General features: G+C 40.6%; 1 protein-coding gene across 1 annotated transcript; it reads right to left on the bottom strand.

The window, feature by feature from the left end:
- Window positions 1-6,351: 6,351 nt before the first annotated feature.
- Window positions 6,352-11,000, bottom strand: LOC140565322 (L-amino-acid oxidase-like). Its single transcript, XM_072691191.1, has 7 exons — window positions 10,970-11,000; window positions 10,281-10,495; window positions 9,589-9,701; window positions 9,046-9,247; window positions 8,828-8,896; window positions 8,598-8,734; window positions 6,352-7,120 (listed from the first exon to the last, which is right to left on the bottom strand). The coding sequence occupies exons 1-7, from the start codon at window positions 10,998-11,000 to the stop codon at window positions 6,352-6,354; spliced, it is 1,536 nt and encodes a 511-aa protein (XP_072547292.1).
- Between the last annotated feature and the right edge of the window lie 727 nt (window positions 11,001-11,727).

The following is an 11,727-nucleotide window of genomic DNA, read 5'->3' as shown; positions in this document are numbered from 1 at the left end:
CAACCTTATCCCCAACTCTCTAACTCATCCCAAAAGTATTGGATGAAGCACTGACCATCATTCCAGGGAACACAGTTCCACTGCTCCACAGCTCAGTGCTGGAGGGCTTTATACCCCTCTAGCCCACACCTGACAATAGGCATGGTGCCAATAGGTTCATGTTTATCTGCTCCAGAGAGTCCTATTCTATTTTGTTGGTAATACTTCTCTACAGGGACTAGACAAGCTGTGTGTGTGTGTGCATTTGCACATCAGTGTCAGCAATAAATGCAACGTAAGACAGTAGCTGTATGCATTGGTTAGAAGGGGCTTCAAGAAACATTTGGGCATATGGTGTATGTAGGGTGGAATAGTGTTTACATTGATATTACATTGATATACAATGATGGCATTAAGTACCCTTTTTTTTAAAGCAGGCATGGGCAAAACGCAAAACCCATCGAACAGAGAAGAGGATCACTGAACGCCGCCTCCAAAGCACACAGAGCTTCTTCTGTTGTGGTAGATCAAATGAAAGCAGAAATGGGTTTCCAGAGGAGCTATTACACATTAACTTTCATTGGTACAGATATGAAAGCACTGGAAGTGAAACCTGATGGAGAAGTCCTCTAGCTCTGAAAGCAAGAGCATCATCAGCAAGACAGATTTTTAATATTAGTTAATACTGTATACAATCAAGTCCAATTACACATTTTCTGTGATATTGGATTTGTGCTCTGTAGTAGAACATTAGGATTGGAATTTGTACTGATAGACTCTCTTTAGCTGTGATACTGCTGATTCTATGTGTTCTCTCAATCTAATTGTCCTACAGTTTTTATGGTCTTCCCCAGACCTAATTTACCGGACCTCACACAGCAATTTCTGTTAGCGTAACAGAGTAATGTCTACTTATTTTCAAATTATTCCTAAAAAGAAAATTAGATTACTCTCATATTTAGCTATCAGGTACTATGCTAACATTGGACAGGAGCTCCTATTGCTCTTAAACCGCCTCAAATCTTCATAGCATGGATTCCACAAGAGGTTTTAATTAGACCTAATTTAATTAGGTTTTAATCTTTTCATCAGACGTTCTGGTCTATCTTGACATATGTAACGTCATTTGATTGGTGGGAAGATCCCAGTTGTCACTGGGAAGATCACTGGGCTTACTGTCATGTTCATCAAACCAGCTTGAGACGACCGTTGTGGCATTGTGGCGCCGTGACGTGGTGCATCATCATAATGCTGAAAGTTGCCAAGCCGTTAGAAGATGAGTTACCTGTAGTCATGAAGGGATGCACATAGGCTCAAATAAGCTGTGGCATTCAAGTGATGTCTGATTGGCATCAACAGGTCCAAAGTGTACCAAGAAAACACCCCCACCATTACACCACCTCCACTGGCACTGAACTGTTGACACAACGCAGGTTGGGTCCATGGATTCATGCTGTTGGTGCTAAATTCTGACCTGGTCATCTGTGTGTCCCAGCAGAAATGTTCCAACACTTACATGTCGTACAGCAAAGAGAATAAAGCAAACACAGCACAGCATCAAATACGATCAGTGTCTAGATTTTCTAGATTGTCTGGAAAAGTCGTAAACTAGAGGCCATAAAAATTGGTTAACCCAACTGAATATAAGTCACATATCAGTCATGTTTCACTGTAGCTCAGATTGCTAAAAGAATGATGCCCTCAAGCTTGCCTAGAAAAAAATCACAGCTCATCATGCAGTACAGGAAGCTTCATGCTGATTGGCAGAAGTCAAGTCAAGTCAAGTCAAGTCAAATTTATTTGTATAGCGCTTTTTACAACTGTTGTTGTCACAAAGCAGCTTTACATAATTATTACTTAATAAAGAACAGAGACAGAGAAGAAAGAAGAAATAACATGAAGCGTCAAAGACCCCCGTGAGCAAGCCAACGGCGACAGTGGCAAGGAAAAACTCCCTCAGAGCTGGAGGAAGAAACCTTGGGAGGAACCAAGACTCACAAGGGGGACCCATCCTCCTCTGGCCAGACTGTTTTAAACATTAATGATAAAAATTACCAAACCAGGTACAACAGAAAGTTAATAGTTGTGATATTAATAGTGTCAGACAGGCACGAGTCCATCTAGGTTTCAGCACGGCCACCAAACAGGCAGCAGCGGCTGGCGGGTGAGCCATGGGTGGTGGCGGGTTGGGGGGGACCCGCTGGCTGGACTGGTAGGTGGCAGCTGGTTAGATGCAGGTAGAGGGGACCTCAGCGGGCAATCTTCCTGCAGATCGGGCTGGGTGGCCATTTACTCGGGGAAGGTAAAGAGAGAGAAGTTAGTTCTAAGAGGAATTTTATGGAGTGCAGAGAATGTTGATCATCAGCATCTGGGTATGTCTGATGACTCCGGCAGGTCTGATTATCACAGCATAATTAAAAGGAGAGAGCCAGAAGGTAACACGGACACGGGCGTACCCTGAGAACACCAGCATCTATCTGCTCCACCGTCAACAAACCTGAGTGATCGCGTGTAAGCAGCGAGACGACAGCTCCAGCATCTCAGAGTACTACAATTCCCTGGGTCCGCGAACCCCTGGACCTGCAGCCCTTATCTAAGAAACATTAATTACCAAAAGCTAAACTAAACATATAAGTTTTCAGTTTAGATTTAAAGATTGAGACTGTGTCTGAGTCCCGAACATTATCTGGAAGGTTATTCCAGAGCTGGGGGGCTTTATAGGAAAAGGCTCTTCCCCCTGCTGAGGTTTTCAGAATTTTGGGAACGCGTAAGAGGCCAGCACCCTGAGATCTAAGTAGTCTTGATGGTTCGTAATATACTATAAGATCCTGCAGGTACTCAGGAGCGAGGCCATGTAGGGCTTTATATGTTAATAAAAGAATTTTGTATTCAATACGGAATTTAACTGGGAGCCAATGAAGTGCTGATAGAACTGGACTGATATGGTCAAATTTTCTAGTTTTAGTAAGGACCCTGGCTGCAGCATTTTGCACCAGCTGAAGTTTATTGAGGTTCCTGCTGGAACAACCTGACAGTAACGCATTACAGTAATCTAGCCTTGAGGTAATAAAAGCATGTACTAGCTTTTCTGCGTCTTGTAGTGATAAGGAGTTTCTTAGTTTGGAGATGTTCCTAAGCTGCATAAAGGCTGTTCTACTAATATTAGCTATATGTTGCTCAAATGATAAATCTGAGTCGAATGTGACGCCAAGATTTTTAGCTGCTAAACCAGGAATGATGGGAGAATCTGCCAAGTCTAACATTAAGTCTGATAGTTTATTTCTAGAGTCTTTTGGACCTAAAAGGAGAACTTCGGTTTTGTCACTGTTAAGGAGAAGGAAGTTATGTGACATCCAGAGTTTTATATCCTTTACACAGTCCTCCATTTTCTGTAGTCTAAATTTATCGTCAGGTTTGGCTGATATATAGAGCTGTGTGTCATCTGCATAGAAGTGGAAATTAACACCATGTCTGCTTATAACTGAGCCCAGTGGTAACATGTATAATGTAAATAATAGTGGTCCTAAAATTGAGCCTTGCGGAACTCCATATCTTACTTCTGTGTAGTTTGAAGATAAATCATTTATCTTTACAAATTGGAAGCGTCCCGTTAGATATGATTGGAACCATGATAGGGCTGTCCCTGTGATTCCAACCATTTTCTCTAATCTTTCTAGTAATATAGAATGATCTATTGTATCAAAGGCTGCACTAAGGTCTAGTAGGACTAATAAAGATACGTAGCCTTGATCAGAGGCAAGAAGGAGATCATTCGTAATCTTCACTAGGGCTGTCTCTGTGCTGTGATTGAGTCTAAATCCAGACTGGAATTTCTCATACATGTCATTTTTACTCAGGTATAAGCAGAGTTGTTGGGCCACAGCTTTTTCTAATATCTTAGATACGAATGTTAAGTTTGAGATGGGTCTATAATTAGATAATACGCTAGGATCAAGATTTGGTTTTTTGATTAAAGGTTTTATAACTGCTATTTTAAGGGTTTGGGGTACATGCCCAAGGCTAAGGGATGAATTTACAATTGTTAAAAGAGGTCCGATTATAATTGGGAGAATTTCTTTTAGCAATTTAGAGGGAATCGGGTCGAGTGTACATGTTGTACAATTAGCTGAGGATATAATTTTTTCTAGTTCTGGCTGTGGAAGTGGGTAGAAGGCTTCCAGCCTTTGTTCTACAACTAAGTTTTGTTCTAAAGCAACTACATCGGGTGACGGCCATGTTTGATTTAATAAGCAGGGTTGGATTTGTTGTCTAATATTTTCTATTTTATTATTAAAATAGTCCATAAAAACATGACTAGTTAAAGATGTTGGGATCTGGGGTTGAGTATCTGCCTGGCTTTTAGTAAGTTTAGAGATCTCATTAAAAAGAACTCTGGGATTGTTTTTGTTTTTCTCGATCAGCGAGGCCAGATACGCTGAGCGAGCTTTAATGAGTGCCTTTCTATACTGACTAAGGCTGTCCTTCCACGCAGAGTGGAACACCTCTAGTTTGGTCGTCCGCCATTTACGCTCTAGTTTCCGCACTGTTTGTTTTAAGGTACGAGTTTGATCACTGTACCACGGTGCAAGCCTTTTTTGCCTCATCATTTTATTTTTGAACGGTGCTACTTTGTCTAAGGTTGATCGGAGGGTATTCTCTAGATCGTTTGTTAATTTGACGAGCTCCGTTTGGTCTGACGGAGTGTAAGCTAAGGTCGATAGGGGTGGGAGATTTTTAGTAAACTGTACAGTTGTCATTGGTGTTATTGTGCGTTTTAGGCAGTGTTGGGGAGAAGAATTTACATTTTGCCTTAGATGTAGCTCAAAGGAGATTAGATAATGATCTGATATCACTGAGCTTTGAGGTAGAATATTTAGCTGATCAATGCTAACACCCAGGGTCAGGACTAAATCTAGGGTATGATTACAGTAATGTGTGGGTCCAGTTATGTTTTGTATAATGCCGACAGAATCTAAAATTGATACAAACGCCTTTGTTAATGGATCGTCTGCTTTTTCAAAGTGAATATTAAAATCTCCTACTATTATAACTTTGTTGCTGCACACTGCCAAGTCTGCAGCAAAATCACTAAATTCTTTTAAAAATTCAGAGTAGGGCCCTGGAGGCCTATAAATATTAATCAGTGAGAAAACATTTTTATTTGTGGCTGGATTTGATATATTAATGTAGATAAGCTCAAAAGAAGTGAAGGTGTTACAGTGTTTTTGAATAATCTCTAGTGTATTCTGATAGATTATACATACTCCACCTCCTCTGCCTGATAATCTAGGGCTATGTACATATTTATAGCCTGCGGGGGTGGCTTCATTTAGTGCAGAAGTATGTTCTATGTGCCCAGAAAACTACTAAGTAGAGTTTTGTCAGTGAGGATATGTGTGTTGTTAGTTCAGAGCCACCAGATTTAAACCACTAACTAAATATTCAACCAGTCAGTTACCAATTTCCATTCCACTGGTGGAACAGCCACTGGGGGGCCGCAGAAAGAGGCTACAATACAAGTGTTTATGTGCTGTAGAAACGAATCACAACGTGCCAAGCAGATTTCTTTGACATCCAAATGGAGGCACAAACTGCTAGCATGCTCTTGATTACTTTTATTGATTTGTTTTTATTCATGACTGTGTGCTACTTAGAAATAAGCCGATAAAAGGCCGATAAGGCAGAGCTTAGCTCCAATTGTGTGCATTTGTGCAATGGTCATTAAAAAGAAAGTTACAAAAAAGATACTCTGTAAGGGTTATACGATAGCATAAACTTAATACACACTAGCAGAAAACCATATAGCCATTTCTAGCCATATACGTCTCATTATACACCGATCAGCCATAACATTAACACCACTGACAGGTGGAGTGAAGAACACTTTGTGGGATATATCAGGCAGCAATTGAACCATCAGTTCTTCAAGGTGATGAAGTGTTAAAATCAGGTGAAATGGGCAAGCATCAGAATCTGAGCCATTGTCATGGCAAGATGACTGGGTCAGAGAGCATCTCCAAAACATCAGGTAGGTCTTGTGGGCTTCCTCTGGTATGCAGTGCTCAGTACATACCAAAAGTGAGTCATGGACAGCTAAGACCTAAGAGACCTAAGAGATTGATTAGATCAATTTAGGTCCCACCTTACAACTTACAGGACTTACAAGGATATGCTGCTAACATCTTTTGATCTTTTGTGGTGGCACAAGGGGGACCTACTCAATATCAGGTTGATCTATTATAGCTGATCGGCGTATTATCCTATGTAACCTTCTACTATTACTATGTCATTAAAATAGTAGCACTATATACAGTACCTTTCTTAAACTACTGCACAACAGTTACACACAACACAGTCTTAAAGGTCTTATTTTTATCCATCAATACTGTTAATGTTCCTAGCAGCTCTAAGAGCAGACTTCATGGCCGTCTCAATCCAGCCATGAGGCATGGCCGTATGCTCTCCAGCAAAATGAATCCTCCCCTCTTTCTGGAATAGATCCTTAGCATGCTGAGTCAGCTGGTAGGGAGTGTAGATGGCAAAGGCTCCATGGCTGTAAGGATCCAGCGCCCACTTCTTCACAACACCTCCACTGCAGAGCTGCCGGATGCCCTCCCCATGAATCTTCACCAAGTCATTCAGTACCATGGCCATCAGCTCATCATCCGGGACTCCCTGGAACAGTGTGGAATCGTCAGAGCAAGTGTAGGATGCCAGCAGTGCGCCCCCTGCTGTCCCAGGGAAGCTATGGCTGGGATAGTAAATGAATCGTGAAGGCATATCTGTGATGCTTCTCCCACCCTTGATGCCTTGTTTCTCCCAGAACCTCTCGGTGAAGCTCAGCACAACCTTGGTGGAACTGGCATAGTGCACTGAGCGCAGAGCCTCCATCTTCCGGACTGACAGAGGAGGCTGGAAATCAATGAACAGTGAGGCTTTGGCTGTAGCCGTCACCAAGACGTAGTCGAATTTGAGATTGGTCAAAGTGGAGAGGTTGCGCCAGTCTTCATACGAAACTGTCACACAGCTGTCAGTTTGTCGAATGCGTCTGACCTTTGATCTGAAGAGGATTATTGTACTTCTTAGTATTTCATAAAATGTTTTGGGTATTTGATCCATGCCGCCTGAGATCTCATAATACCTGAAAGAGATTCAGTGATTAAAAGAAATAGGTATATTTTTCACCAACAACAATTATCTGCTGAACTAAATTCTAGAGTAACCATATGCATAGGAGTGGCATTGTGGCAGGATTGGAAAACATAAAGAACCTTCTAGACTTAAGCACTGCTTTACAATCAACCACAATATACTTCTTGCTCATCTCAGATTTTGATTACTGGGAGATATCATTTTGCTACTCTGCGGCACTATACTAGTATACGGTATATTCCCCAGGGGTCTGTGCTTTAGGGGTTAGGGCTGTAAGTGTCATGGCCCCCAATTTATGGAATTATTATAATTATTTGTTCATCCACTGGCTACTAAGCCAGCGCTAACTAAGCAAGTTTATCTGCCAAAATGTCATGGGCCTTTCCGGTTATATCATTCACTAAGATTAGGTACACTAAATTGCCAAAAGTATTCACTCGCCTGCCTTCACACGCATAAGAATCTGAGCAACATCCCATTTCTAATCCATAGGGTTTAATATGATGTTGGGCTGCCCTTTGCAGCTAAGACTCTTAACATCATAACAGCTTCAGCTCTTTAGTTAAGGTTTAGGAGTGTGTTTATGGGAATTTCTGACCATTCTTCCTGAAGCCCATTTGTAAGGTCAGACATTTGTGTTGGACGAGAAGGCCTGGCTCGCAGTCTCCACTCTGATTCATCCCAAAGGTGTTCTATCGGGTTGAGGTCAGGAGGTCAGGTGCAGACTGTGGAATATTTAGTAGCGAGGAAGGTTCATGACTGGACTTGTTGCAGGGGTGGCATCCTATCAAGGTACCACGCTGGAATTCACTGAGCTCCTGAAAGCGACCCATACATTCACAAATGTTTGTAGAAGCAGTCTTTGGTGCCTAGGTGCTTGCTTTTAGACATCTGTGGCCATGAAATTGATTGGAACACCTGAATTCAATGATTTAGATGGGTGAGTGAATATTTTTGACAATATCGTGAATGTTTGGCTAATTGCGCAAATTACAACAAGCTGCTCTAATTACACACATTTCACATTGCAAATATTTTCTGCGCAGTGTTATAGCAAAGAGAAGGTTCTGAAATACAGAATGCAAAAACAGCTTTTCAGAATATGTTTGTTACAGTGTTGAAATATACTATAGTTACTTACTATTACTATAGTATTACAGTACACTTATAGAATTAAAGTATAGTTACTTACAGTGTGGTTACTTACTATAGTATTACAGTACACTTATTATAGTATTAAAGTATAGTTACTTACAGTGTGGTTACTTATTATAGTATTACAGTACACTTATTATAGTATTAAAGTATAGTTACTTACAGTGTGGTTACTTACTATAGTATTACAGTACACTTATTATAGTATTAAAGTATAGTTACTTACAGTGTGGTTACTTACTATAGTATTACAGTACACTTATTATAGTATTAAAGTATAGTTACTTACAGTAGTATTATAGTATACTTACTTAATATCATCGTTGATATCCGACTGCATGTAAAGCATCTCTATCAGACCAGTGTAAAAGAAGCTGTTCTCATTAAGAATGTCTCCAATCATACGCAAAGCTTCTCGACTCAGGTTACCCTCCTTCACTAAGTACTCCTGTGCAGCCAAACAAAAATCAGTTCACTTCTAAACTGGCAGCAAACATTCGTTTTAAAATCAGAAGAGAATAAAATGATTAGGTTTTATTACCTTCACGGAATATGAATCATACTTCTCTATTGTCTTGTTAAAGCAATCTGTTTTCACATCAGCTGTAATCTAGACATACAAGCAAGATCAGAAGATCAGTGTCAGTTATGGCAGGGAAAAGATATAATTATTACAGTGTTATTACAGAGTTTTTGGCTGAATCCAAATATTTTAGTAGTTTTTGCTGATAACTGTGATACCAAATCCCTGTTACTGACCTTCGACAAGGCCATGTCCAAAAGCTGACTGGCTGATTTCCCCTTCTCATGCGCATCTACGGAGTAATTCAGCACATCTGGATTTTCCTTCACCGTGTAGGTTTTCTCAAGCAAGCCATTGATATAATAGTAAGTATTAATGTCTTCTTCAATAAAAGGGTTCAGCTTCAGGCCCATCTTTGACACAAATGACATGAGGATCCTGGAAAGGAAATGAAGCAAAGGTTGTGAAATAATAGCCCACAGAGAGGTCTCCATTGACTACAACTCCTTGCCTGGCCAGCAGAGGTCAGGTTCACTGGAATATTAACTTGGCTGCCATGAATAACACACAAATTTACACACCTGAATGCAATCAGCACCCATCATCAGCCACCCTACTTAAACTCACTCCACATAACAACTCTCTTTGAAGTATGGCCAGTTCACCCATCATACTGAGTGGTCTCTGAGGGGGTAACTGCTGCCATTGTGACCCTGTTTTTTACTGCCTGATCTTGTGTTTTTTACTGCCTGACCGGTCATTTAATAACTTTAACTCACTTGTGAAACCATGGGATCCTCATGGCACCAAGTTCGGCATACCAGCCCTCCTTTTTCATCCTGTGTGTCTGAATTCTTCCACCTAGACGATCACTTGCTTCTATGATTGTAACCTAAAGACTCACATGGACAGTGGTTAAGCATAGTAAGTCAGGTAACATACAAAAGCATCCTGCGACACACGTGAGCACGTGAGTCTCACAGTCCCAGCATTCTCAGACATTCTCAGTTTACATCGAGCCCAAAAAAACCTTCCGTCCGACCCTACCAGAGCCTGTGCAGCTGTTATTATGAGTCTGAGCTCAATTTAAACTCGACTTTTCTTTAGTAAGTAGTACTAAAGTAAAACTGAGCTTTTGACTACAATTCCGAGCTGTTTGAATGAGTGAAATCTGTTCAGAATGATGTTAATGAACAGTGCAACAGGGAAGAAGCGTAGGCCTATTATTTAAGAAAACTGTTGTAGAACACCAACAATGCAAACAATGATCCACAGACCTAAACATCGGTAAAATAGGCTACAAGAACGATGTCTGCATGTCTGCATCAGGTCGGGCTCGGGTAGAGAATCTAAACTCTGCCCCAATTCTGCCGGAAAGGCGGCCAGTTTGAAAAACTGAAAAGAAAAGTTGCATTTCTACTAAAATGTAGAAAAATGATGCTAATGTCTGAGATGTAATTAGATACCGTACCTTATGTCCAGCATCCTCCAGAATCTTAGCTGCAGTAAGTCCAGCAATGCCTCCACCGATGATAGCCACACTGTGAGGGGTCTTGGCAGGGGGAAGACCTTGGTTCATTATCTTATAAAGTTCATCATAGTCAGGGTCTTGCAAGCATTCAAAAATGGTGTTGTCTGTATATCCGTTGACGCTGAAGACTATGACCAGTACGATCACAATAGGTACTGAAAAAGAGAAAAGCAAAAACATAAAGCATTCCACAAATATTAGCATGCCCAGTTATCAAGCTCCTTTCATCATGATGTGACATGAATCAAATTCAAAAACATATAACGTTTGGTTTTGAACTGTAAAAAGAATCCATGGGGATTCAATTCAATTCAGTTTGCCTCAAAAGATTATTAAGGAGACGAGAGCCCCATGACCATATCTTTTATTCTACTAAATGCACAAAACATATGCATTAATTAGGCCTATATACATACTATGATAGTGAGTGGAAAACAACACAAATACTGTACATTCTTTCAGTATTCTTTCTAAACTCGAGAACATTGTTATAACCCACTGTGTAAGATGTCAGATAACTGATCAGAATCAGACAATGCTGAAGAAGTTTTACAAAGTTTTTAAGTTTTATGAGAAGAACCCATAAAAAAAGACAATTATAATGAAAGTCAGAGGTGAGGCCAACTTACAAAAACGACAGATCCCCCAATTCTGAGACATGTTCACTGCAGGGCTGCACCTTTTCAGCTGCCGTCTCCAGCTCCCCGTCTGCACCGAGGAAACCAAGGAACAGAGCTGTAAAGTAGTGGATTTATTCTGTTTATGCTAAACTAGTTTGCATAGATTTGCAAGATTATGCCAGTCATGCAGTTTCCTCTGTCTCTCCCTGCTTGGTTAATTTGGTTAGTAATATAAAAGCTTACATGTCTGATTTACTGAAGTGTGACCTGACTTTATTTCACAGTTCCATAAATCAGTCATCCCCCTACTTGTCCTTGTCTACTCACCAGAGCTAGAGCTTCCACTCGACTGCAGTGTCTGGTCTGTCTGCTGTCTGTCTACTGAAGGCTCACCCCCAAACCATCCCACTTTTTTCGGACTCCAAATGAAACCGAAAGTAGAGATTATGACACTAAGCTAGAATTTCATTCACTTCTTACCAGAGATGATCAAAAGGTTGATCACTGAAGTCCCACAGAATCTATGTAAGTAAGCTAAGTAGCTGCAAGCCTATAGGCTTTTTTCTTTGGTAATAAGTTTGTAATAACACTGGCTGTTTGAGGGGCTAAATGTGAGGGAATGTCATCTCTCTAGTAAAAAACAAGCAAACAAAATCTCTAAACTGCCATCTTCCTGTTTGTCCTGCAAAAAAAAAAACAAAAAAAAAAACAACAAAAAATGAGAAAAGTGCAGTTTCTTGGCTTTTGCTACATACAGTCATGTAAAA

The sequence above is a fragment of the Salminus brasiliensis genome, chromosome 11 (assembly GCF_030463535.1).
Source record: "Salminus brasiliensis chromosome 11, fSalBra1.hap2, whole genome shotgun sequence".
NCBI lineage: Eukaryota > Metazoa > Chordata > Actinopteri > Characiformes > Bryconidae > Salminus > Salminus brasiliensis.
This window is presented reverse-complemented; position numbering and strand designations above follow the sequence as displayed.